Genomic DNA, 26,794 nt, shown 5'->3' on the forward strand with positions numbered 1-26,794 from the left:
AAATTAGGAATGTTTATCCAGAACACACAGAACTGCTCCGAGAAAGTGAAAGAAGTGTCTTGCAGAGTTTTGTGAAGCATTCAGGAAATCGCTCCAGCATGGTAGTTACACAAGTTCACTACCATGAATCTCCCTAGTTCCTGTCAAAAACGCTCGTTCTTCTCATTCAATGGCATTTTTGTACTCTTTGTTATCTCCACCACTCTGATAAGAGTTTAGAGCAGAGTTCAAGCTCATGCATTAGGATATGTATGTCGTCACGGCACAAAGGTACACCACACCCTCTTATTCCACTGCCCTGTGTAGCTACTGACAAAAGATACAAGTGTACAAAGCACTTGCCAAAAACTACAACTGTAGAGGCAGTGAATGAGATCGAGGGGAACCAAAGGGCTGAATTTTTGCTGTTCACAAGCGTATGAAACCAAGGAAAGCACAACAGAAATTAACTGTGTTTTACCTAAATACAAAAATACTAAGGAGAAAGGGAAATGAAAATGGACAAGAGGACAACATGCTGCTGGTAGGAGCAAAACCCACATTGTCGGCATTATGTGGGTAATGCTTTACAAACCGAGCTGTGGCGGTGGCTGTCCCCTCATCCACTTTCTTGAGTATTTGTGCGTGTGCGTGTACTAGATGTGAACATGGGAGTGATAGCCCAGTGGATGTGACAGATCCTTTTAACCACAGGCATAATGTAGTGTGTGAACATGGCCTGAGCAATTGGCAAAACATGCGAAAATCATGCTCCATGTGTAGAAAGAAATAGCACTGGAGATAACGGAAAATTGTCTATTTACTCAATATTTTTGTCCAGTCTCTCTCTAATGTCCTGGGATACTCTCTTGCTGGTGTCACAAGTGTAGTCCTCTATCAGCTGCAAAGAAATATGAAATTATGAGATAAACTATAGCATAAGATTCATCACACTTAAATAATCTTCAAGTCAGTAGCCATAATGACTGACTGCTGCAAAAAGAAATTCCAGGAGACATCACTTGAACGGCCTACTGCATAATAGAAAACAAATTGAGCTACAGTTGACTTTTGTTAATTTGACCCTGAGGGGACTGAACAAACTGGCTAAATTATATGGAGGGTCAAATTACACAGAAGGCAAAAAAAAAAAATGAGAGAAGACACCGCTGATCCATTGGAAACACTTGCTCTAATATTAAAGCGCCCCTAAATTGAATGTTCACCCATTATGTATTGGTTCAAAGTAGAAAACTGATGTAGAAATTACATTAAAGTTGATAAACAAAGTAGAACTTGAATGTGCACCGAATAATACTATTAGCAAGGAAATGTACCATGCCTCCAATTCTGGCAATAAAAAAAAAGAGGAAACCAGCAAACTTTTACTTCCCAGAATGGAAATTCATTTACCTAATGTTCATCGTTGTGACTTATGGACAGCCCTTTACCACTTTCTATTAATCCCTTAACCCCTTCACTGTCGTGACCAATTCCAAAAAAATAATTTAAAAGTGCAAGAAAAATTGCCAAAAGTCATTGTGTATTATTTTCTTATCAATATTACAAGATACTGAACACATAGACACATGCAAAAATTGCCAAAAACTCGCAATTAGTTAACTTGTGATTGGCACCAGAGGATGGTTGTCGCAATGGCAAGCTATCTCGCCATCAGCAGTTAAGAGGTTAACTGCCATTACAAAAGTGTCGTGGCTGGCTTTGATGGCTGAATGCTGCAAACACAGCTTTCCTTTCACATCAGATCGCACTGCCCAAGCAATTTACAGATAAATGTTCTTGGAAAATAAACGCACACTTTAGAATTGGTTATATACTGTAATAATTCTTTGTACGCTATCGTTTTTGCTTTAAAATATTCCTTCAGTCAGCCCAGAATAGTTATTTTTTATGGCAGTTTACGTCTGTACGACCTGCATATTTTGCACCAATTTTCTCTGAAAAATATGATACTAGAAATGCCCATTTTTACAGTTCTTGAAAAAAAGATAACAAAAGTCAGCATGCAGAATTTATTTGTCAAAAATTACAAGAAACTGCACATGTACACATGCGCAAAATTTGCTGAAAGTTGCTGATGAGTTAACTTGCCATTGGGTTAAAGTCATGGCATTAATAAAGGGAAAATGAGAAATCCACCCAGACGTAGCTAATTGCTACAAAGGAAACCCATACAGGTTCCCCGAAAGAAAAGCCTCGTAGTTGAAGAAAAATTCATCCTGGTCCGGGACTCGAACTCGGGGCCACAGCCTTTCTGGGGCAGCTGCTCTACCATCCGAGCTAACTAGGCGGCTAGCAGATGACAGGGCAAAGTCAAATTTGGCAATTCAATTAGCTACTTCTGGGTGGATGCCTCATTTTTCCTTTATTAATTTCTTTTCTCCACCTTGTGGGTTTCTGCAGAACTATATGCAGTTCAGTGCGAAGGGCAAATAGGAAAAATATGAGCCTCTTGCTTGCAACTTCCGTCCACTTGAGCCACACTGAGCAATACTATTTTGCCTAGACTAGTATACATAACTAGACACTATAGACACTATGCTTGCTCACTCATAAAAACAAAACCTTTTTTTTTTTTCGTTGCCTCAGAAAACAGTGAAGCCTTTCTGAGCACGTTCCTTCTTTTTGAAAGCTACAGATGAGTGCATTTTCTTTTTCACCTGTGCATGTCATTAGCCAATTTGGAGTTGCCTGTGCCCACTTTGAATTAACGAGAGAAGGAGGGGAACCGAGGGGCTAGATTTTGATAATCCTGACCACATAAAGCCAACAGACAAGGACAACAGACAAGATGTGGGTTTGGCTCCCACCGGCGACAAGTTATCTTTTCGTCCACTTTCATTTCCCTTACCCCCCCCCCCCCCCTTCACTATTTTCTACATTTCAGTTTTAACTACACCTAATGTCCCCTATGCTTTCCTTGGCTTCATTGTCTGTTGGTTTTCTGTGCCCACTTTGTAACACAGACACAACAGCAAGTTCTGAGCTAACTGAGCCAACTTGAAGCCATCATCACAATAGCCCTGCATGAAGGAGAAAGGTGCAATTAAATAATCTTCACATATGAAATATATCCCTCTCTTTTCTTTAACTTGAAACTGTACTACAGCACACTGCGCAAAATGAAAATTGTTAGCTTACTGTTTTGAATGCTGCCAGCATGGCCACACAGCGAGCATTCGAGCCAGTGACAATGCCTTCTGCAATTTGGAGTCCTGTCCGAAACACAGCCGGGTGTACAGAAGAACCAGATAACCTGCGAACATGAGAAAGCATGGCTCACATTTTCTGTGCTAGAGGTGTGCACAGTCTGGGCTTCATACTTGTGGGAATTCTAGTCTCCTGTGACGGTCACATGCGCAGCAAACGTCGCATTGGGTGCAGGCAGGTTTGGGAAGAGAGGGAACCCTTCCTTTTGTGGGCGGCGCACCAGAATCGCAAGCGCTATCAGCACCACCTGGCATGTCATGTGAAATTGCGCCAACATTGCCCGAGCCTCTCTAGTACCCAGCAGGCGGTGAAGTGCGGCCGCCACCTCTTTCGTTTGCCTGCACATGGTTAGTCAACCATGCTTTTGCCATGGCAGTCGCTGCAGCCTCCCGTACCTCAGCTGATAAGTCAGAAGCCCCTCTTTACCTAGTGTATTATTCTCTTGGAGGGAACCCTCAGTGATGTAAACTATAGCTAATTGGCCTGCTCGAAGTGTTAGTTGCAATCATAATACATGCTTTCCGAGCATAGACGTGGTTGTCGTCCATTGTTTCCTCAAGCTTGTGTCGGACTGAAATTGATGGGCAGGTGAGTGCCAGCTGCGGCGAATGGTGTGCCAAGGCCCAGTGCTGTCGGCCACCCACCTTACTCCGGCACACTTAATTAGTATCCTGCACCTGAGCACAGAAAACCTGTAACATACAATTCTTTGCCTGCGTGTTTGCAAAAATGCTTTATTTTCTGTCGCCCAAGAAACACTCTCGCATTCAGCGACATGGCGAAAGAAGGTATAATGACAGAATGAAAATGAGACTGAACAAGTCAAACAGAAAAGGACAACAAGGTACATTACTGCGGCCTTCTAACCTTTAAAGGCCAAGTGCAACAAAATTTTTAACCATATAAAAAGACTAGTTTCACATATTGAAGGTATAGAGCAGCCTCTATGTAAAATTTTACGCTTGGAATACGCAAAAATGTAGTATCATAAAAAGCTTGTAAGAGAAGGAAATTATGATACCAAAACTAAAATCGTAAAGCAGACCGGCGGCTGGGCTAGTTGGAATATTGAGATTTCATTCATTTCCAGCACTTTAAAGAAATAAAAAAAATTAAGAGAGAAGGAAAGATGAAAGGACAGGTAGGACACCAGCATCCTATGCGCCCTTTTGTCTTTCCTCTTTTCTTAATTTTTTCTATATCTTTAAATCACTGGAAATGAATGAAATGTTAAAAAAATTATCGTCATTACTGATCACCAAAAATGATGAAGAATAGGCTGGCAGTGCCCACAGTTAGGCAAAGATCAAGCAGCGTCTGCCGTGACAGACCAAACTTTGAGGCCACCATTTTGGGACACGTGTCATATCAACTTATCACCACGTACCCATGTCATCTGCTTAGGTGCTATTTAAAGGATGTTAGTAAAGTAACCAGACAACTGCCAGCCATGCACCTTTGCCAAGGTTGTTTCAATGGCATATAGTGCTACTCATTTGTACAACCAATTTAGCCAAGGGAAAGTTTTGTTGCAGTTGGCCTTTCCCTCTGGATTTTTAGGCATGCACTGTTTGAATGAAAAGTGTATATGTTTCGCCTTGCAGTTTGAAAGGGAGCAGAAGGCATGCCAATGTAGTTTTCAATGTGATTTTCAATGAAAAAAGGTGCAGTTTCATCCACAAGGTGAAGCATTGATTGTGAAAGCAATTTATTAGACAGCTGTATGCAATTAAGATTAGTAGTTTTATCAGTTGTAAAGCTGCTGTAAGCATTCGATTATTAACTAAATAAGAAAGCATGGTGTCATGCACGCACAGGCAAATGTGAACATATCTCCCTCAATGACCGCAGACACTCGCTGTGAGAATGCTGGCGCGATGAAGAGTGATGGCAGTGGCGAGCGAATTCCCTTTCATGCAGCCTCTCAGTTCAACGCACACTAGCCCTGTGAGAACACAGCGCACACGAAGCCATCAGCTATCTCAGGTCAGTTAGCCTTCGAATGCACCGACGATCACCTCCACGATAGATGGGCACAGCTGCACCTTCACCCTGCACCCCCCCCCCCTCCTCTCAGTACGCACATCTCCCCACTCCTCCCTGCGCTTGCGTAAGCAAAACGTCGGCATGCACACTCCCGACCTTCCTCCTTTCACACACATCAAGCCATCATCCTTCTCGGCACACCCTCGCATGCTCTCACTCACACCTACAGCATACGGTGCACGTCTGCAATGTTTTCACACTTGAAGTTTATACAGACCATCACCACAACGACAGAAATTTGCCTGTAGTGTCCATATAATTGATATCGCACTTAAATTCAGCAATTGAAGGGTTAATACTGTTGTATTTGGACATACGAGAAGAGCTGTGGTCCACTAACACCACCGCCAGTCACTATCCACAAAGGGACAGCTACACTTAAGCCCTGCTGAGGTGTAGTGTGCTGATCGCAAATGACATTGTTTGTACTGGTGTTGATGTACCGATTCTTTCTGGAGGACATTTTTTTTAATGTTGTGCTACTATCAGCATAAAATGAAACTTGAACAGCAGAAAACATAACTGAAGGTACAGTGCTCACGGAATGAAATGGGACACGGAGCATCTAGTAGAACCCTACATATGTGCAAAGTACGCGAGAGCAGCATGTCACCTCGCTAGGAATTTGGCCACCAAAGGTGACCAGGACTCCAATGTAAGTGTATGCGCCAGAATTACGTCGATGTGACACGAACTGCAGCCGGTTGAAACGAAAGTGTGCGCATTACTGAGCCCTAAATTGACGCGTTTCATTCCGTGAGCACTGTACAGTGGCGCGCCATCCAGTCATCACCATTAACAAACGCGCAGGTCTGGTTTGACTGCACAGCAAGATGATGCTCCCCCTTTTTTAGTTGCACGAACATCAAGTGACACACTTGTTTCTTGCGCAGCACTTCCAGTTCACCTCCTGACTCGACCGGGGATGAAATACAAAATAAACCAGAATAGAAAAAAATAGTACAGTACAAAATTAATGTGTTTCATTGTAGATATATGAGAGCATAAGTTTAGTTACAAGTTAACCTAGTGATGTGTCTGGAATAATTAGAAATAATTAGAAATCACTGATTATCGCCCACCAAAGCACAAAAACGTAGCCTTTAATGACCCGCTACATGAGCACGACTTTGGCGAAACTTCTGGAAACCTGGAAGTAGAAAGCGGAAGTAATGACGCCACTAATGATATCAGACACAAGAAGGTGATATGATATTTGACCGGCTAATTAATGGTAAACAGCTGCCTGGCATAGATTGGATATCTGCCTAGCAGAGGGGATGTGATGTCGCTCCCTCCTCTCTCACTTCTCTCCCAGCGCTCACCTGCTCACTTGCTTCCTTGCAACAGTTGCGCACGCGCGCTCGTTACGTGCTTTGATGTTAGTACCGGAGAGGGTGCGTAAAGTACACTTAATGTGCCACTTGCTAGGGGGCTACACCCTGCCAGGTGGCGTGCGCTGCACTTCCTCCTCGCCCTTTCCTGCTCCTCACCCACATATCGTGCCAAGGGAAAGTCGTCCGCTCGCTAAACCTAAAGAACACCAATGCCTAGGTGTGAGTGCCACTAAGAGGCACTTAAGTCAAAGATCAGGGTCGCCTATCAGTTTTTTGTTTCTGTTCTGGTTCTCTTTATTTGAAAGTGAGGAAAAATCAAAGAAAACAGAAGCCAAAATATCATAGCGTAGGGCGAGTATTATTGCCCAGTGCAGCAAAACTGTATCTGCTATCGACGTCAAATGAAACGCAAACAGTGGTGTGCGTGGTACAGTTTGAGCAGTCATCATTACTGCGCCGTCGTCTTTTCTCGCTCTCAAATAAACGAGACCAGAACAGAAACAAAAATATAGCAGTATAGGGGAGCATGATTACGCAGTGAAGTTATACAAGATGTGCACGCCTGCCAAGAGCGATGACCTGACAGCAGGCACTATAGCTTCAGTTGTGCGCTCCGTTGTTCACTTTTCATCTGTCTCCGATAGTATATTCCTAATGCTAACTTAAGCTCAATGTTTTTTAACAAAGCTTCATTGTAAGCGTAGTGATCATGTGCTTCTCCCTCTTGTGTTCCATCTTTTGCGCTACAGTTTAATATGGTCAACAGGGCAGCTAGACATGACCTTTGGAACAACCAGCTTAGATTGTAGCCTTGCCAAGACTAGCAGGCACTCAGACCTGAATAAATATCTGTCCTATCACCACGCAGTTCTTTCCTTTCCCACAGTTACACAACAAAAACCAGAGTCTCAACAGGAATGTGCAAAATGAAAGGTCCACCTGCTAACAACTGGGCATTTTACCGTATTTATTTGCATAATGATCACACTCGGGTAATGATCGCATCCCTAAATTTTGTCGTCAAAATTCGATTTTTTTTCTTTCCCGTGTAATGATCGCACCCTGAACTTGTCGCAGCAATACGTTGAGTACCAAGTCTAGCTAATGATGATTGCGCTTACCATCTGTCGGATGCTACACGAACAACTCTTGAAGATATACCAGGCGGTCTGCACGCACCCAACATTCTTAAGCCGATGCCCCATTTCATTCCTTTCATCACTTTCCACACTTCCATGAAAAAAAAAAAGCTACAACCAAACTTGCCTCGGCTTTGTTATTTGTAGGCTTCATAATGGTTTTCGTCAAAAACATAAAGGGCACCTTTCAATTCTTCTTGTCTCACTCGTGGGCATGCAACAAATCACGAGCAGCAATGATAGTGGCCACGTTTACACTGACACATTAGAAGTGTACCCTATTCATACGCCGACGCTTGTAACACAGCTACGATATTCGCTCACCCTAAGCGGAAACGTGCCATATTAGAATAGCAATGAAGACAAATGCTGTAGTTCCCGCAGCATGTCCGCCATGTGTTTCTATGTCATTGGCAGCTAAGAGCGCCCATCTCTGTTTCTGTCCCCTCGAAGTGGACATGGCTACGTTATTGTCGCAAACTTGCAGATATTAACAATATTATTCATTACTGATACGGAAGACACTGTTTCAATGCACGTAACGTACTCACGAGAAGAAAAACAATCGCGTTCAGCGCGTTCGGCTTGCTCGGCCAGCTGCCATTCTTGTTTTGGTGTCCCGCACTGACAGCGGCAGTCGCCTGCTTGTCATCCCACAGCAAATGTGGGATGAAAAAAGAAAATGTTTCTTTTCGTGGGAAATTTAACCCATATAATGATCGCACCCCTGAATTTGTGTCAATTTCTTTCGACAAAAAAATGCGATCATTATGCGAGTAAATATGGTAGTTGTCTATTTCATCATGAAAAGGACGGGCAGCATACCCATAAGGCTTCAGGTGGTCTACTGTTCCAGGGTTTTGATGCAGGTGAGAGAACAGCCGCAAAACTTCATGTTGTTTGCCTTCAGGTGCCGACTTTCGGACAGCCTTCTTTGTTGGAGTTTCTGCGTGATAAACACCACATCATGCGGAGTCATCCTAATGCGACGTCATAACTTAGTAAGATATTGGCTTGGCCTAGTTACTTATCATCCATACTGTAAAGAGAAAGACAAGGATGAGGCAGATTACACAAGTGCTACATAAATATATTGCGTAACACATGAAAGCAGACAAATGCTCCATTGTCCTAGTCTTTCATGCTGTTCACAGTATGGAACACCATGACAGTTCTGTGACTGCAAACCATGACTACAATATTTACTCAGATTCAGACAGGTGTAAATATGTCAATGTGTGAAACACTAAACTACACTCAGCCCTCCAGGTTCAAATACCAGGTTCTTCCACAATATTCATGCACCTACCTCTATTCAATGGCTGCAGTGTAAAAGCATTCAACACAGCAACCCGTAGAGGTCGTGTGACCAAGTTGGTCACAAATGATTGCAAATGGTCACTTTGGTCGAAAAGCAACTGTCTCGGTTCAGTTGTTCGCTGCTTGATTTTTCAGTTGCAAACCTGCTAAACAAATTAGCAGCACAAAAGCCAGGCATTAGTATACGCTGACACTTGTTTTACGTTGCGATGGCGATGCAAGCAGGATTGGCGACACATGTATCACGACACATTTTGGTGTGGTGACGAGCAGGTCACATTTGCCAGTGTAAACATCAGTCGCCACGATTCACTCCTTGGTAGCTAGTTGCAGTTGGTCATGCGACCTCTCTCGGCAGCCGGTGTGAATGATCCCTAAACAACCTATGACCTGGCGTGACCTGGCATGAGAGATCTTTCCATGCAGTGCAATCATGCAAATGAATTGCCACTGGTTCGTCAACCGGTGCTATATCTATAACTGAACTGCATGTGTTGTGCTGCCGCCAAGGCAGATGCAGGCCCCCTAACACATGTACAGTGGAACAACTACATCTGCACGGACAAGGCACCGTGAGCACATTTCATGGCAGCCAATATTGTTGTAGGACAGTTTTGCGCCACCATCATTCCCTCTTCCTTAGCATAGCGCTTTCACTTATTTGCAAATTTGGGCACCCTTTTGCATGCACTTGACCATACTCTGGCTAGATAATGAGATGGTCAGCTTTCTCATACAGCCAAGTTGCCCAGTTGTTTGACTCATCACATCTTCAACCATAAAATCAGAAAAATGAGGTCTCACATTTGTATGTTCAAAGCATGGTTTGAATATAATGTGAGGTACTTCTTCAAATTGGTAATCACACACTTCACAGGATAGCATGCACTTGGGTCAGTTGGTGCATAAATGCATTTGCGAGGACACTGTAAAGACATGACACAGGAAGAGAAACAGAGCAACACGCTGCCCAACAACCATTAGATTTTATTGCCCGATAGATTACCTTACATGTACATTGCGCATGTCAGTTCCAGCGAACAACAAGCGCTGGATTCAACTAACACTTCTTTACTTAAGTACAACACGTATTATTGGGGGCGAGGACTTACGTAGTTGCCATCTGTCGGAAGCGCCTCCCTTGCGTAGTATAAGGGATCATGCGGCGCATTCCTCATAGGTTTCGCTTACGGCGCTCAATAAAAACACCATGCGGCAGCTCTCCTAGACCTTTCTGTAAGTACTCTAAAAACGAGGGAAGTTTTTTACTGTCGAAATAATAATCTTGGGCAAACTGAAAGCACAGAATCGTTTACAGACACTATCTCTTTGCCGAATATGTACAGTGAACGCCACTGCGCGTGGTTCTCCCGAGCCGGCTTCTTGCATGAAAGGTAGGCAAACATTGAGAGCAAACTATGTGAAATATGTTCTTATAGTGAGCTATCTGTATAACCAAATGGAGCATAACAGAATGAAGCCTCAATGCAGCGACCAACTGCACGTCTGCATGCATGTCTGCACACAATGTTTTGCTTTCGCTGTGAGCGCATTTTTGCATCATGCCATGAGCTTTAGGCCACAGCATATGACAGTACACTAGCAACCATTGTTGCGTTTATTCTATCAGAACTGTTCAAAAATAATTTCGTTATAGAGACTTTGACGCCTACGGCGAATGTGATGTGCTGTCGCGACGATTTAATCTTTTTTTTTTTTTTTGTCTTTTAAATTCTTAGATGTTTCAATACTATTTTTCAAGTTGTGCCGCACTGTATTTTTATCGGTCTTCTCAGCGTGCGATTTGGCACTGCTTGTTTTTTGTAATCCAGTGCATTAATTCATAACACAAACATAACCAGATGCCATGCCTTTTTTTAATGTGCTTCTTACCACTCCCTTTCCATTCCAGTGAACTTGCCAGTATCTAGCATCAAGTTCATAGACCAAACCATCATGACATTAGCCGAGCAGTGGGCACGGGCGAGCGTCTCAGTGCGTGTTTTCTGCTACATACCGAACATCGCAGTCCCAGCACCGCAGCAGAAATCTTCAGAGCCTGTGCTTTCTGCATACCCGAGTAGTAGCTGGTGGCTGTTTGCGGGTTCTAAGCTTTGCGAGCCAAGCTTCACACAGCTTCTTGTCCTGCGGCTACATGTGAATAAGGCTGACACCGGGTTTCATTGCGTATGTCCGCCACTGCGGCACCAAGAAGTAGCCTACGATGCTGCACGCTTCCACTACCTGTTTTAGTACTTTCAAATGTCACACAGACACCCAAGACAGGAAAGCCTCACCACTTAATCAGAACCGCAGTGCAGGTGGGACTTTAAACTTTCGTTTTCAGCTCACTTCGGCGCTATCGAAGCAGCCAACGCAGCCGCTGTGTCCACGTGCTCCCTTATGCTACATCACGGCAACGGTGGCGCCAGCTTTTCCAGTGGTGGAGCTCGCCCCCAATATAGGTTGTCTTTCAAGCAATAACATTCAATGGTTGTTAGTATGTTATTCTGTTGCTCTAGCTGGGTCCCGTCTTTATGCTGTTCACTCACATAGAGTTGTAGCACTTGCAATTCCAGAAGCGTAATCTAGTTGTATAGATACAGCATTGCCTTCAATAGTCCTAAAGAGAATAGTCGTAGAGATCCACTGAAATAGAAACCTTAATGCCACCAAAAGAGAGATAGCTGGCCCAATGTTAGGGGCAGCAACAACGGCACAATGGCTCACATGCCATGAACACAAGACCAAATTTTGAACAAGAGCATACTGAGTTCCCGGTAGTGCCTCCTGCCAAGAAAATATGACACCATAACCACTAGACACACCGTGAAATCTTGAAAAGGCAACCCTGTGTAGGCTATGGCTGCAAAAAATGATAATAACAATAATAATAATAAATAAAAGCAATTACCATGTAAATGAGGGCTTTGTTCCTGTTTGTTTTCTCTATCTGCTTTCTTTGCAACTGGGTGGTGTGAAGGAGCCGTGGCTGCAGCCTGCTTAGCAGTCGTGGGTGCCTGCTCTGCAGGTTTGCTGGGCTTTTCGGTTGCTCCCTGTGATTTTGCTGCCCGCTGGGCTTCTTGCAACGCTCGCCTCTGGGCTTTGAGCTCTGCCTTGTTTTTCTCTCCAGCGGCTTTGCCTGGAGGGAAGCAAATTAATTACACAAGCTTGACTATTTTGCAGAGAAACCATTTTGGAAACCACTGAAAATGACCATGGTCAAGAGCACATCTTTTGAACAGATAACCTATTCTTCAAACAAGAAGCATGTTATGTAAATGAAGTGTATCAGTTATTGGTATGGCTCAGAACTCGCAGCTGCAATCTCTTTTAAAATTTCGACGGTTGTTATCAAACAAAAAACATGATTCCATATCCCACACTCCCAACAATAATCTTGTTCAATGTTGAGGTTCCTTTTGCGAGCTTTCAAACCCTTAATATACTTTTCCAACACACAGTTATGTAATGTAAATGTGAACCAAGAGTACTGTTATGGAGATAGGGTTCAGCATCTTAAGTTGCCTCGTTTTACTATCAGCCCTTACTGTAGGGCACATTGTCACCTCTCTCCTAATGTCCTGTTACTACTGTGCTCATGTTTCTTTTCTTTTTCTGCCTACCTTATATGCAATTCACAAAGCACCTGGCCAGTGCTCCTCAGTGACCATTAATGCAGATGTCTTACACATACTTAATAAATAGCTGGGATACCTTCTCTTGGGACAACACACGACAATCTGTGTTCACTTCTTTTCATTACTGGGAAATTGCCACAGTTATAAAGAATGCACAAATTGAGCATGTGCATATGAAGACACGTGCAAAAAACATGCACAGCGAAGTGAATGTACCAGAAAAATCTGGTTGCAAACAAGGTGCAGAGTGACCTGCAGCCTCAGTGTAAGAAATTTATTTCATCTTGCTATTCATTTCCTCAGCATCGTTGCTAGCTTATTCCACTGCACAACACTCTCAAATCTGTCCAAACGTATCTGTCCTGCCTCTACAATGCCAAAATTGAATGAGGAATTTCCTCATTCATAAGTTTACCACATAACACTAGGAAATTCACCACTTGAAATTAACGTAGTTCTGACACTGTGTATAAAGAGCGGAAGATTAACATTGATGCTGAGAAAATATGGCAAAAAGTTTGTAACACGTCATATGTTCCACATTACAGATTTGTGCCCCAGTTAAAGGGATGTTTTGATCCTCACCGAAGACTTCCAACATCAACCTTTTACAGCACAATCAAAGCATGAAGTATTGTTATGATCGACCTGTCGGGCGTGAGAGGCATTCAGGCAGGCTTCCTCACGTCAACGTGATTGCTCTCTTCTCCGAATCTACTACATGCTTTTCCCCTAGCCGACACAAAAGGATGCAAGGCAAACCAAAAAGGCAAGAAGGTGCCCTCCCGCTCTCCAAGCTGACATAAAAGGGTGTAGGGCAAATCAAAAAGCAACAAAGGCACCCTCCTGCTCTCCGAGCTGACACAAAAGGGTGTAGGGCAACCAAAAAGGCAATAAGACCCCCCCCCCTCCTCCCCATGCTCTCCACAAGCCGACACAAAAGGGGGAACGGCGAAAAGCACTACAACTCCACCAGCTTCGGAAGAAGACAGCAATGACAAAGGGACCACCAGTGGTTATTTAAGGCTCGGCTGGCCCACATGTTAGAGACACTGCTTGAGACTCAGATGAGAGTCACATCCATGTACCAATGAAGTGAATCCCTCTCTTCTTTTTTTGTCATCCTCACTATGCCCGGCTTCGTCGTCGTTTTGCAATTCCTGCGGTGAAGGCCCACCTCACCCATCGAGATTATATCAGTATCATTAAGCGCACAAGCCGTTAAAGTCAAGTGTGCTTGAAAATAATATGTTGCAGTGCTTGATTTGAGCATGCCTGATGGTGCCCATGCAACAGGCATGTAAAATAAGTTGCGACTACATTCTTAGCCATGTCAATGACAATCAATGTGCCATCATTCCCGTGATGTCTGAATGCCCACTGGACCAGGCTGCAATCAAGTGACATTTGTATGAGTTAACAACATCTGACCAGCAAATAAACTTTTAATTATGGATCAAGCAATAGCCAGCACACAGCTTTAGTCCAAAACCATGATGTTATGGTGCAATTTAACTGAATCTGGGCTTTAGGATGACACCTACATGTATTAATATTGCAATTTTAGTAGAATGCAGCGATGGAAGTGGCATTTGGTCTTTTGTAGCAGTTTTTAGGGCTGGCAATATAGCAGTTCGAAGTAGAAATACAAGCTTGTGAAGCAGGAATATTTTCTGTCTGGAGCAAGGAAACAATGCTTTGGGGCAGCAACTTACTGCTGTGGTGCAAACAGGAGGCTCCACATGCAGTTAGCAGGAAAAGACTTCGTATGGGTTAGTATACCATCTGAAAAACTGGATTTATTATGTATTATACTAAGATGCAAGTTTTTCCACCAACTTGCTGTACCATTTTCTTATAATTATATAAAAAGATGAAGATAAACATAGAATTAACCTGAATTCACAGTTAATTCTGCATTTCAACAAAGAGTTAGTTCCTCTCAAGCTGTCATTAGCTTCGTTATCCTTTTCATCTGCTATACATTTCATCTGTTAGTGTTTCGTCTGCTAAACTCATGCCCACTAGTTGATATGTACAGCCAGCGAATTCAAGGATGCTGTTGTTTTGTTGTTATCCTCACAGGCATAAATCATAGATGGAATAGCAACTGTGCTGTGTAGCTTGTGCATCCATGTCTACTTCCCTGTCCCATTTTCACGTAATTTTTTCCATGTCTGGGCTGCCTAGTCATGATAGAATGTGCCATACGCAAAGGCACATCGAGGAGCCGTGCCCTCACAGTTGTGCACGACCATAATTACATAAGAGAATTAGTTCTAAGCTGCACACAGCAGATGTAAAACACGAACCAAAGGCATGTACACACCACTAACGAATCACAAAGCAACCGCAAATATCTAGCACTTGTAGTAGCGAGAAATCGTGCGCCACAGAAGTGCACAGACAGTGACAAACAGGCGTCAATTAATGCAAAAAGGAAACTACATTTCAGCCAACCAGCCTAAGTATCGGTCCTATTGCACTATGTCCGTCACTGATAAATTTTTTGTACAAGCTCTGATTATTTGAACTTCCCCATGGCAGCCCTGCGTTCTCTCTAGGCACTGGTGGATTCAGAAAGGGAGGGGAGTCCCGGGCCCTGCGTGGGATATACTCACAGTGATTGGCCAAGGCCATTTTGGAGCCACTTCTTGGAGCAGCCAAATGTGCGTTTTGGAGCAGAAGACTGAGCTTTTGAAGCACCTAAATGCATATTTCCAAGTGGATAAACTGCCTTTGAGGGAAGCAAGAGAGCTTACAGAAGGAGGAAGCCCAATTTAGGAGGAAAAAGCACACCTTTACCAAGAATCTTTCAGCTCAACATAAAGTTACGGCACTAAAACATGCGAATCCCACGTATGATGACAAAGTAATGACGACGACAGTGCGACGACGATGGCATTATGGCAATGGGATGACAACTGTATGAATACGATGGCGTGACAAGAATTAGATGACGAAGCTGGGATGGCAATGGTACGACCACTACAGCATCACGACGATCGTATGACCACGAACCCCTCTAATCTCTACTTTGTCTTTCCAGTTTGCAGGAGGCTGGCCGCTAAAATGGCAGGAAATGTAGAAGTGCACAGAGAGACGGAAATTTGGGGAACTCAACTATGGAAAAGTGTTAGGAGTGTGCTGTGCTCGCTCGCTAAGCTACACCAGCTGAAAATGGCAAAATGGCAGCAGTGCAACAAAGAGAAACAAGCTAAGTAGCATGCCAAACGAGTAGCCCCATTTAACAAAATTTTCAGCCATTATGTATCCACTCGACCAAACCACAGGAAAGTTACATCACGAAAAGGCTTTGCCGTACCAGCAGAATGCTCTCGATTAATCATAATTAAGAAAGTTGGGACCTCTCAAATCTTACTTTTGAAAGTGCCATTACAGCAACGGCCAGAGCCAACACATTTCAAGCACATAGTAGCCTTACTCTTGCACCCACATTTTACTTCCTCACCATGCACACATGACAAGTGCGTATGATCAATGATGTCGGTTGTTTGGTTAGCTTGTTTTTTAAAGTAGGAGAAAACACATTTCGGAGAAGCTTTGGAGAACATTATCGAAATTGTTGCAGGATGTAGCAGGATTGGCCTTTGGGGCAATTGGAGCAGCAATCGCACTCACTATGCTCATATACTTCACCGCCGATAAAGTTGAACGCATTTTTTCCCTGTTTTTACGTGTGTGTCTGCTCGAGTATTCGAAGCAGGTGCATGTCGGCATAGGTGTGGCACAATACGTGGGATAAACGACAATGTGTCGTAGCATTTTGCAGCATTTCCTTCACGGCGCAGTTTGGCACAGCATTTCAGTCACTGGGAATGCTAAGACACAGCCATTAACAATGATGCTGGTGACAAGGTCCCATGCCACTGCGCTCAACCAAACTGTGTGGGCTTCTTGATGGATTTTGAAGCTGTGTACACTTAAATGCTGGCATAAAGCTTCTCACAATAATGCAAACTTCCTACTACCACATTTCTCCACACCAAGAAGTGTCCCATGACCGAAGAACAATCAAGCATATTCTTCTGCGAACATAACATCACCAGGTGTCAGCCCCAGTATTGCTGTTCGTAATTCTATCCCAGCATTCTAGTAAACCGTTAACACCAGTATGCACAAGTACAGCGAAAATATCACAATCATCAGGTCACCACTGTCACACTCCATACACAATTCATGGTTGAGACCACAGTGAATTTACTTAAGAGCTCACCTTCGGTTTTCTGAGCAGCAAGCCGGGCAGCATTTTCAGCCTCCTTTAAGTCACCAACATGGAAAAAAAAAAAAAAGAGGAAGATGGTGCCAGCCGTAATTCAGCCACTCCACAAGATAAGCTCCAACAAGTTAAATGTAGGTATTCCAATACATGGAAAAAAAGTGGTGATAGTTGTGTAAAATGTGTATAAATATAAGCAAACTGCAGTAGAAAACATTTTACCCTATAAATTGCATTCAAAACAGTAGAAGAGCTTTATATGGAGGCTCATCAGGGTATGGGCAGTGAGTATCCTGAATAATCTGAACGCACAAGCATCATCCTTAAAATGCACCTAACTTTCACATACTGTTCTAACACATGCAAACACTCAAGGCATAAAACTTACGAAAGCGGCTCTTCTTTCTGCCTTCAGCTGTGCTTTTGTTTTCTCTCCAGTTACACCTTGTGCTTTGTCGTTCGTTGCGGCATGTTTGATCGCCAAGCCATCATTCTCCTGTTTTGGCTGCATCAAAGGTGCTTCGCTAGACTGCGAGGCGACAGGTTTGGCATTTGCTTGTTTTTGAACGACCTTTGAGGACTTGTCATCTCCTTTCAAGGGATGCTTGTCACTACTGAGCACGACATGATTGTTCACTGCTTTCACTGCACCACTGTCCTTGCTTTTCTTACCAGACTTCTTTGAGTCAGCACTATCTCCTGACGGCATGGCACCAGAGTTTTGCAACACAGCACTACAACTTATCTCACTGTCCTTCTTTCCAAAGTCAATCACACTTGTACCACATATGTCAACCACTATCTCAGGATCAGGGCCAGGTAACGGCTCCTGCAGAGCACGAACAATTTTCTCGCCAACGGTGGATTCGTCCTTAGGGTTCACAAGGGTAATGCTGATGGAGCTCTTATCCAGAGATGCCAGACTCTTCACAATGGCATCCGACAGGCTGTCCAGGTGATTCTGGGTGAGAGCATTGGTGGTGGCAGCAGGTAGCGAAGACTTTGACGAAGGTGGTGCTGCCGCCCCTGCATTCGGGCCTTCAGACGAAAACGCTTTGGCTGCTGGCTTGCTCGAGTGTGGGCAGATCAGCTCGAGACAGGTGATCTCCTTGAGATTTCTGAGCTTGCAGCAGCCAGACTCATGGGTTTCAGCAGGTTTCTCTGGAACGGATTCTGCCCCCTGCTGTTCAGACGGTTGCTTGGGCTTCTTCTTTTTCTTTTTCTTCTTCTTTTTCTGGCCTGCTGATGATTGAGCAAGCTGCACTCCTTGAGGTTGCTTTTCAGTTGGTTGCTGTGGCAACACTTTGCTTAGCACCACTTTTGCGACTGGTTGCACACTGTTCTCATTTCCTTCTACACTCTTCTTGGTTACAGTTACTTGTACTGACTGTGTTTTGGCCTGCTGTAAGCCAGGCTGGTATTTGTTGGTTTGCAAGCTCTCTTTTGAGTCTGTGCGAGATTCCTTGTGAGCTGGTTTCTTTTTCTTCTTTTGCTTTGTTCCGGAAAGCTGCAGCAAAGGATGAATATTAGTGAAGCGTGCAAATTTATGAAACTGAAACATGCAGAGAGCATATGGATAATGCAAACTGAGAGCGACATTAAAGAAATGTCCAAAACCTTTCAGGCATTTCATTACATGGAAAGACAGGTGCCTGCACCTGTGATCATGCAGCGAGCCATGCAAAAGTGACAGCACTATTACGTGACAGCACCATGGCATGCCAGAACACGTTTCATCATAAGCATATTTGTAATAGCACTCAGGCTATGAGCACTCGATTTGTGTGAACCCTGACATCAAAACAGAGCCTAATGCCCTTGAAAGTTGATGAGTTTGATTAATCGAATTGCACGCCAAGAGCACCACTGAACTTGCAATTTAAAAGTTCTTTTCTCAACAGCTCGTGCGTGGAAACTAACTTTAGTAGCCAATACTAAAGTCATTACGCAGCAAGAGCCTTGTATTGTCGCAAATGTACTAACCACACTGTGCACAAGTAAAATCGAGTGAAGTGACATTAAACAGAAAAGATAGACTGCAATGATTACAGCAATCACCATTATACAACAAAATGCATTTGCTGCTACTAAATATCTGCTAACAGACAGGACATGCCACCACGCGCCACATCGCAATTATATGGCTGTAGTTCGTTAGTGCAGACAAGAACATAGTGCAGCAGTACGAGTTATTTCATGCGCCAAGCATTAATATCGCAAGCACGAAAGCGTAAGAACGCTAGTTTACCGATGTGTCCATGACTGCCGAGGGGAAAGATAACCCCGACTTGTGAAGATGAAGATGGACTGTCAAAGAAGTTTCATGCCATGACGACACACAAACTGCGAAGCAATACAACACAAAGCACCCGCACCCCAGCCTGACATGAAAACTTTGTTACAAAACGTGGAGGTTTAGAAATGAAGCCAAGGGTCTCAAATCCCGAGGCAACCATATGTCAACTGCAAGTAAGAAGCATTTTCGGGTTCGCGTAGGCGGCATCAGGTTTCCTGAAACATGGTCTAAGCACACATTTTTCTCCGTGACTTCACCATAACATGAAAATCAGCAAAGTTACTTCGAATAAACCATAAAAATACGGCGCTGTCGGAGCTACAGGTACTGAACTGTGCAAATAAATGTGCCACCTGCGAAGTTCCAACTAAAGTGCAACCACGCCGTACTGTAGCACGTTTCCAGAACGGCGACACTACCCCAGCGGCTAAGTATACAAGCGCAAATCTATCTCCTTCTTTATTTTTCTGCAAACTCAGACAGACAGCTCTTAAGCTTTTGTAGGAAAATACGGGAACTTACTGACGTTACTCTTTGGGTATCTTGCAACAGCAGAGATTGGTAACGGCGGCCATCACAAAATCACTTTTAGTGGCTATGAACAATGCTTGCTTTGGCTTGTGCGTCGGCAAAGTTCGCCAGACGTGAGTGAGAAACTCTATGGGCGCAGCGGAGTCGCTGAAAATCTTGTTCTTGTTCTTCTTCCCCAGTGAAATGGCGCAACCACGGGCGCAACTCACTCTCAGGGATCGGCCCTGAATCGAGCGGTGAAGAACTGTTAGCATTTTTCTTGTTGTTGTTGAATAAATTAGGATGAAATGAAGTAAGTATCTTGCAAATGGGATTTAAAGCGTCTACTATTGCAGGTATGAATAATCAACCATCTAGTTATTTTGTGAACATTATAAGTATTTAGAAGAATTCTAACATGGAATTCGTTCTGCCTCACGCAGAAAGATGTAAAGGGCTTCACAAACGTTCCTGTGGAACCCAGTGCGGTAGCCCCAAAGGAATTAAGAGTTACAGGAAAAGTCAAATTCAAGCCTAACTTTTGGAAGGGTTCTTCTAAAAATCTTTCCAGTTGAATAATGAAACGGTGGCATGTCAAAAAGAAGCGTTCCAGAGATTCACTCATTGCATAAAGGGTACAAAGGCCAGACCAGACCTGTGGAGGTAAAAGCTCAGTGGGGGCTCGGCACCGTAGTCTTGTACTCGTGACTTCAATTTTTCTAGAGTAGCACCATTTGTTGTTCCAAGGAAAGCTGAGATGCGGGAAGTCAGATGTTGCCAATGATGATTGCGCGATACTTATTTGTAGTAGTATATTTTCTGAATTGCGCAGCGGTGATGAAAGCTGACAAAGGTAGAATGGAGATTATAGGGTCATCGTGGGATGCTACAGCAAGTGTATGTGCATATTCGTTTAAGGCTAGACCTTTGTGGCCTGGCACCCACACTAATAAACGAACGAGACGTACGTGTATTGGGAGAAGAGAATGGAAAGTTTGGTATCTGACAATTTGGGTGTGGTTAGTGAAGAACACACAGACTAGCAATCAGTTACGATTATGGCTGATGACATAGATGGTGGTAATTTACGTAAAGCTAAGACAATCGCCAATAATTCTGCCTGAAATATAGGCGTGAAGTCAGGTAGCCGAATCGAATAAGGCTATTTTAGATGTGGTGATATAATGCCCACGCCTGCCATTTCTTCACAGACGGAAGCATCTGTTGCTATGCCGGTCTTTGTATCCAGGTGTACGTGCAAGGTGGTCTTCCAGAATACCATTCAGAGGATGTTTAGCATTATTGGGGAAAATATCAAATTCAATTTTAGCATCTGGATACGAGGAATCTAGTAAGACCATCTTGCATATATGTGAACGTTTAATGGGTCCAATAGTTTTTGAGCGAAAACTTGTGGGCAACGTGAGCTAGATAACAACGTGATAGCAACGTGAACACTGGCAGTTAAAAAAAATGAGGCCGCGGTTCATTAACGATAACATATTGTGATCTCTGTGGTGATGCATATATATTTAGAAAAGTTTGTACTGTTATGATATGAAATCGCATCAGAAGGCAGGCGTGCTTCTTGACATAAAAGATAGCGTTAGCGCCAAATTTAGGAAGCCCTAGCAGCGACCTTTCAGCGCTGTCATCTCTTCTTCCTACCGTTCCTCTCGACGTCTCTTTATTTCTTCTTTATTAATTCAAAAGATTGCCTGCGGCACAAAATGTGTAAACCATGCGGTCAAGTCCGACAGGAGTTAATGACTCCGTTTACATGCACCCGACACGAGCGGGTCGAGTCAGAAATCGGTATGACCAACCCCGACATGACCGCGTTTACACTCGCTTCTGACGATCCTGACAACGACGGGACAAAGCGTAGAGCCGAGACTCTACCGAGACAGCAGATGCGTTCGAACTGCGCTGGGCTTTCAGTCCCTGTTGCCATCTCCAACCAACGTTTATAGATAAAAAAAGTATCTATATAAACGTTGATTTGCATCAGCTCTATTTCATGGGCGTCATCGCTGCGATGAGGCAAGTACGTTGCTTTGCACAGTGCTTGTCCCGATAATATTCCCCCTGCAGGCGCATAATCGCTACGTCACAGTGGTCTCGGTACCGCACAAGTCATGGCGCTGGCGGGCCCGACCAGCCTGCATGCGCCTGCGTTTACATGCACGGTGCAATTAAACGACCGTGCTGGGTCGACCCACGTCAGCCCGACTCGACCATTGAGAAAGGCATTATGACTCGACGCTCGCTCAGGCCTACCGGCTAGCGTTTACATAAACTCGACAGGCATATTCCAACCCGAACAGCCGACTCGGCCTGCTTCTGTCGGGTTCACGTAAAACCACTGTTTGACGTGCGTGCCATAACGATCCACAGAAGTGGAAAGCTTGGGCGCTTACCCCCATTTTTTTTGACAGGTAATGGCGCCTTCATGAGCGTAGTCAGGGACAATACCACAAGAGGTGTGCTACCTGCGAAAGCAGAAAGGACAATTAGATCGCGCCAATGGCTGACTGATGGCCAGGGGTCCATATCGCGGGATCACTCTTTAAAAGTTTACACCCTTTAGGGCTTACACACTCTTAAAACGGTTGCACCCTTTGGAATGTATATTTGTCCCACAACAATAATCGCAGTCTGCGCATGGCCTTCGTTGCCTTTGTGCCATTAAACACCAACCAACCGTCATCTGCTTTGCTTGCATTTCCTTTCTTGAAAACTCGGCGCTCGCTACTTTCCTGTCGAGAATGATGTGTCACACTGAAAACGCGCAAGCCGTTCGTGACTGGGAAGTACCGGGCTCGCAGCGTTAACGAAAGGAAATGCAGGCAAGACCTGTACCTTTAAGGTACAGCAAGGCCCTCTGCGATTAGTCAGACATGGTTTGTACACTTCGCGCGTGGAAGCAATTGACGACCCTGTTACCGTCGCGCTCGCAATACAATTCACGGGAACCCAAACGAAAGAACGAATAAGCGCAAATGTAGAAGAAAGGAATGGACGCAAATACTGCCGTGTTGACGTGATGAAAATCTCTGTGTTAACTTTACAAGTGGTGTCGCTACGTGCTTTTCCCTTATTCTTTGACCCGCCGTGGTTGCTCAGTGGCTATGGTGTTGGGCTGCTGAGCACGAGGTCGCGGGATCGAATCCCGGCCATGGCGGCCGCATTTCGATGAGGGCGAAATGCGAAAACACCTGTGTACTTAAATTTAGGTGCACGTTAAAGAACCCCAGGTGGCCGAAATTTCCGGAGTCCTCCACTACGGCGTGCCTCATAATCAGAAAGTGGTTTTGGCACGTAAAACCCCATAATTCAATTCCTTATTCTTTGCGTGGATCGGTCAGACAGTCAGACATGGTTTGTACACTTCGCGCGTGGAAGTATATGTATGTGATATACTACTATAATAAACTCTAAAAAAGGTTTACACCCCTTGGGGTGCATATTTGCTACACAACAACAATCGTCATCTGCCTTGCTTGCGTTTCCTTTCTTGAAAACGCCGCGCCCGCTACTTTCCTGTCGGGAATGATATGTCATGCTGATAACGCGTATATTGTTAAGAATGGCGAGCTGCAAGGAAAAATTGCCACCCAATTACGACTGGGAGACAAGACGCGCATCCCCCACTCTCCGTCGCTGCAGCTAGGCTGCGTTCGAAGAAGCGGGCTTTGTGCTGAAAACCGCCTCCATCCACCAGCCCCATCGCCGTTGTGACGAAACGGGTTCGACGGACGAACTATTGTGCCCGAGGCCCCCAGCGCCAACCTGATTTGCTACGCGTGAGCAAGCCGCAGCGGGACAACGAGCTACCCAGAATGTCTCCGAGGTACCCGGAACGACTCCCCTCCGACGACGGCTCCAGACCTTCGCACCTGTGCGCCTTTGTGTGGGCGTAAACGATACTGCGGAACGGCGCCCCTCTGTCGTCGGCTCCAGACTTTCGCTGCCTTGTATCGCCGGAGGACCGAGTGTTTAAAAACGGCTGTTGGGCGGAGGCTCGACACACTTCTCTCGTGCAGTCAGGTTGGACTGACACACTTTCTCTTGAGCAGTCATGTTGGACTGACACTCTTTTTCTTAAGCAGTCATGTTAGACTGATTTAATTTCTGTAAATAAACCCATTTTCCTCGTTCTCGATGAGAAGCAGTTCTTCCCTTCATCAACGTCCTCTGCGTGTTTAAGTTGGACGACGGCATGGGCCAGCTACCTTCGAATTCATGCCGGACTCCAATCTTGGCAACGGATCTCGAGCGATGGGATTGAGCCCCCAATCCTGACAATATGCCGTTCGTTACTGGGAAGTACCGGGCTCGCAGCGTTAAAGAAAGGAAAGGCGGACAAGACAGATGACGCTTATCGTTGTGTGGCAAGATAAGACTCAAAGGGTATGGTATGGTATGATGAACTTTATTTAATGTCCTGAAGATCAACCCTTAGGTTGACGCAGGCGGCTCCCACGTCGGGACAGTAAGGTTTAACCTTACCGCCGTATCATGGGCCTTCTGGACGGCCTGTACTTGATCGGAAAGAACTCCACTGTGTAGGACTCGCCGCCACCAGTCTCTCTCCTTGACACAGTCTGTGAAAGTCACAGGACACTGCCAAAGCATGTGATCCAGAGTAATGATGCCATTACACTTCTCGCAATTGATTGGTATCTCTCTTTCAGGATATATCTTGTTAATAAAGTTTGGACTTGGATAAGTTCTTGTTTGCAACAATCTCAGAGTCACCGCTTGAGCTCTATTGAGCTTAGCGTGTGGCACTGGGAATTCCCTTCTGTTCATGTAGTAATGCCTCGTGATTTCATTATATGTAAGTAATTGGTCCCTGTTCTCCTCCTGTATATTATTAAGGTCCTGGTCGCGTAGTGCACGGATAGTAAGTCCTCGTGCAGCTGCGTTAGCCATCTCGTTTAAATTCTTCCGAGATGGATCGACAGACCCCATGTGCGCAGGAAACCAGCGGATTTCGATCTCTTGGCTGTCCAACTCACCGATCAGCTGGGCAGCCCTTTTGGTTACAAAGCCATTGGTAAAGTGTCTAATAGTCATCTTAGAGTCACTGTAAATCTTCGTCCACTTATTATTCCTTAAAGCCAATGCTATCGCTACTTGTTCCGCGACTGTCGTGTCTTTAGTCATGATTGTAATAGCATCCCGAGTGAGACCATCTGCATCTACTACTACTGCCGTAAAGGCTTTCTTTCCTCTGACCCACGCAGCATCTACAAATGCCGCATGTTCTCTGTCGTGTTCTATCTCTTGCAGGAGAGCTTTGGCCCTTGCCTTTCGTCTTTCCAGGTTGTGCACCGGGTGCATATTTCTGGGGAAAGGAGTCGTCTTGATTATCTCTCTTATGCTATCTTTTAGTTCTACTGTGCCTTCACCTGAAATTTTGGATTCGGTTGGACACCATCCTACCTCTTCTAGTATTGCTCTACCTGGCCTTGTTCCAGAGAGCCTCTCTCTGTGGGCAATTTGCTGAGCTTCTATTATCTCGTCTATTGTGTTGTGGAGCCCCAGTTTTCATTAATTTGTTATCCGGGGTGTTAATCGGTAACGGTAAGGTGTAATCGGTAAGGGTGTAAACTTTTCTTAGTGTGTATATAGTCGATTCCAGAATCAAGCTTCTCACTCTTACGGCTAACACAAGTTAGTTTCGTTTATTTAACGATCGCTGTCGCAGTCACACGGGGCATGTTCGGTTGCTATCAAGCCCGATCGTGATCGAATTCCTCGAATGCGATTGGCGCTCTCCTGCAGCTTGCACGAAGGAGCTAATCGCGATTCCAGAAATCCGATCGGGCTCGAAAAGCGCCCCTGCTGACTGGGGAAAAAAGATGGGGACCTTCGCCCATAGCCTCCGAGATCTGCGCGCGCCGGCTGCCATATTTCGTCTCATTGGGACCGATAGCAAGGTTCAGTGTAGCGATGCAGAAGGCGTCCAGTTCAAAGCGGGCGTGATGACGAGCACAGCCGACTGGTCTTATGAGACCGAAGGAAAACCCATCGGAGTTCGCCAGACAACACAAAACATCCCGTGGATGCCCCGGAAAGGTTCGAACGTCCGAGCTTTTTATGGGACGTACTGAGGGCGTTCAAAGCACCATGCCCACCACAAATTCTAAACGCAATGCATTTACTGCTGGACATGTCGCGAACCAAAATTGACATATATCCGAGAAACATTCCCAGGACGCTGCTCCCAAGTGCGTTTGTTGGGGAGCTTCATATGCTTGCCTGGACGAAATCGAGTATAGCCAAAAACGAAATGCAAATGGCACATTGCAAAAAAAGTATACTATTTCGCTTTAAACACCATCATTATTATTAATAGTATTGGTCGTGGTGTCCAATGCGCGTCTTCCACCCACCGAAGCCTCCCTTGAAGTAGCAAAAGCAGATCTCGAAGACTGCTATCGTAAGTTTACAGGTGGTGCTGCACCTGAGGTAGTTCGTTTGATACCGAACTGTTTTTTTAATGGTGGCAGTAAACGAAGACGCAAAAATTCTGAGAATTCAGAGCACATGAAAGAGCACAAATATAAAAACGGAGCCCTGCAATATGGATTCTGTATAGCTGCGTCATGCATATATAACCCAATTTGTAAATAATGAATTGCCCTCTAATTACAGTGTCACACAGTAGTGTCTTGGAACACGCCCTGACATCATCCTAAAATGGTTCTCCAATTATGTACGGTATGTTCTCAGCATCTACTTAGGACGGACAAATGGACTCGATTAGGTGCCTTTCAGTATTAGAGCAGGTCACCATAAGGTTGTACGAATGTCCTGATGTCGACATCCCAGAGACTTAGTGAGGATGCCTTCGCGTTGTCTGGTTCTCTAGGTGCTGGCCTCGCATGCCCGTTGATACCGTGACAGCACGACAACGCCAGCGGCGAAAACACGCCTCGCGCTTCCGTATATTTGTTGTCGCAAATAAAAATCTGCTTGCTGAACATCGATGATTTTCATAAATTGTAGAGTTCTTCGAATATTTAATTATGCGGACCAACAGA

The 26,794-nt window shown here is 44.7% G+C and overlaps 1 protein-coding gene across 2 annotated transcripts in view; it reads right to left on the reverse strand.

The window, feature by feature from the left end:
* The window catches only part of eIF2Bdelta (eukaryotic translation initiation factor 2B subunit delta), a 32,127-nt gene extending 12,269 nt beyond the window's left edge, over window positions 1–19,858 (reverse strand). The window contains exons 1-8 of one of the 2 annotated variants that reach the window (XM_050170821.3): window positions 19,752–19,858; window positions 19,182–19,240; window positions 17,322–18,440; window positions 16,931–16,973; window positions 11,967–12,194; window positions 8,558–8,678; window positions 3,142–3,256; window positions 804–880 (exon numbers count right to left, since the gene is read on the reverse strand). In XM_050170821.3, coding sequence (XP_050026778.1) covers window positions 804–880; window positions 3,142–3,256; window positions 8,558–8,678; window positions 11,967–12,194; window positions 16,931–16,973; window positions 17,322–18,440; window positions 19,182–19,193 — 1,715 coding nt within the window. In that variant the 5' untranslated portion in view covers window positions 19,194–19,240; window positions 19,752–19,858. Of the gene's footprint in view, window positions 1–803; window positions 881–3,141; window positions 3,257–8,557; window positions 8,679–11,966; window positions 12,195–16,930; window positions 16,974–17,321; window positions 18,441–19,181; window positions 19,277–19,751 lie in introns of both variants that reach the window. The other variant, XM_050170822.3, reaches the window with a different exon arrangement.
* Window positions 19,859–26,794: the final 6,936 nt, after the last annotated feature.

This window comes from Dermacentor andersoni, chromosome 6 (genome assembly GCF_023375885.2).
Source record: "Dermacentor andersoni chromosome 6, qqDerAnde1_hic_scaffold, whole genome shotgun sequence".
Taxonomy (NCBI): Eukaryota; Metazoa; Arthropoda; class Arachnida; order Ixodida; family Ixodidae; genus Dermacentor; species Dermacentor andersoni.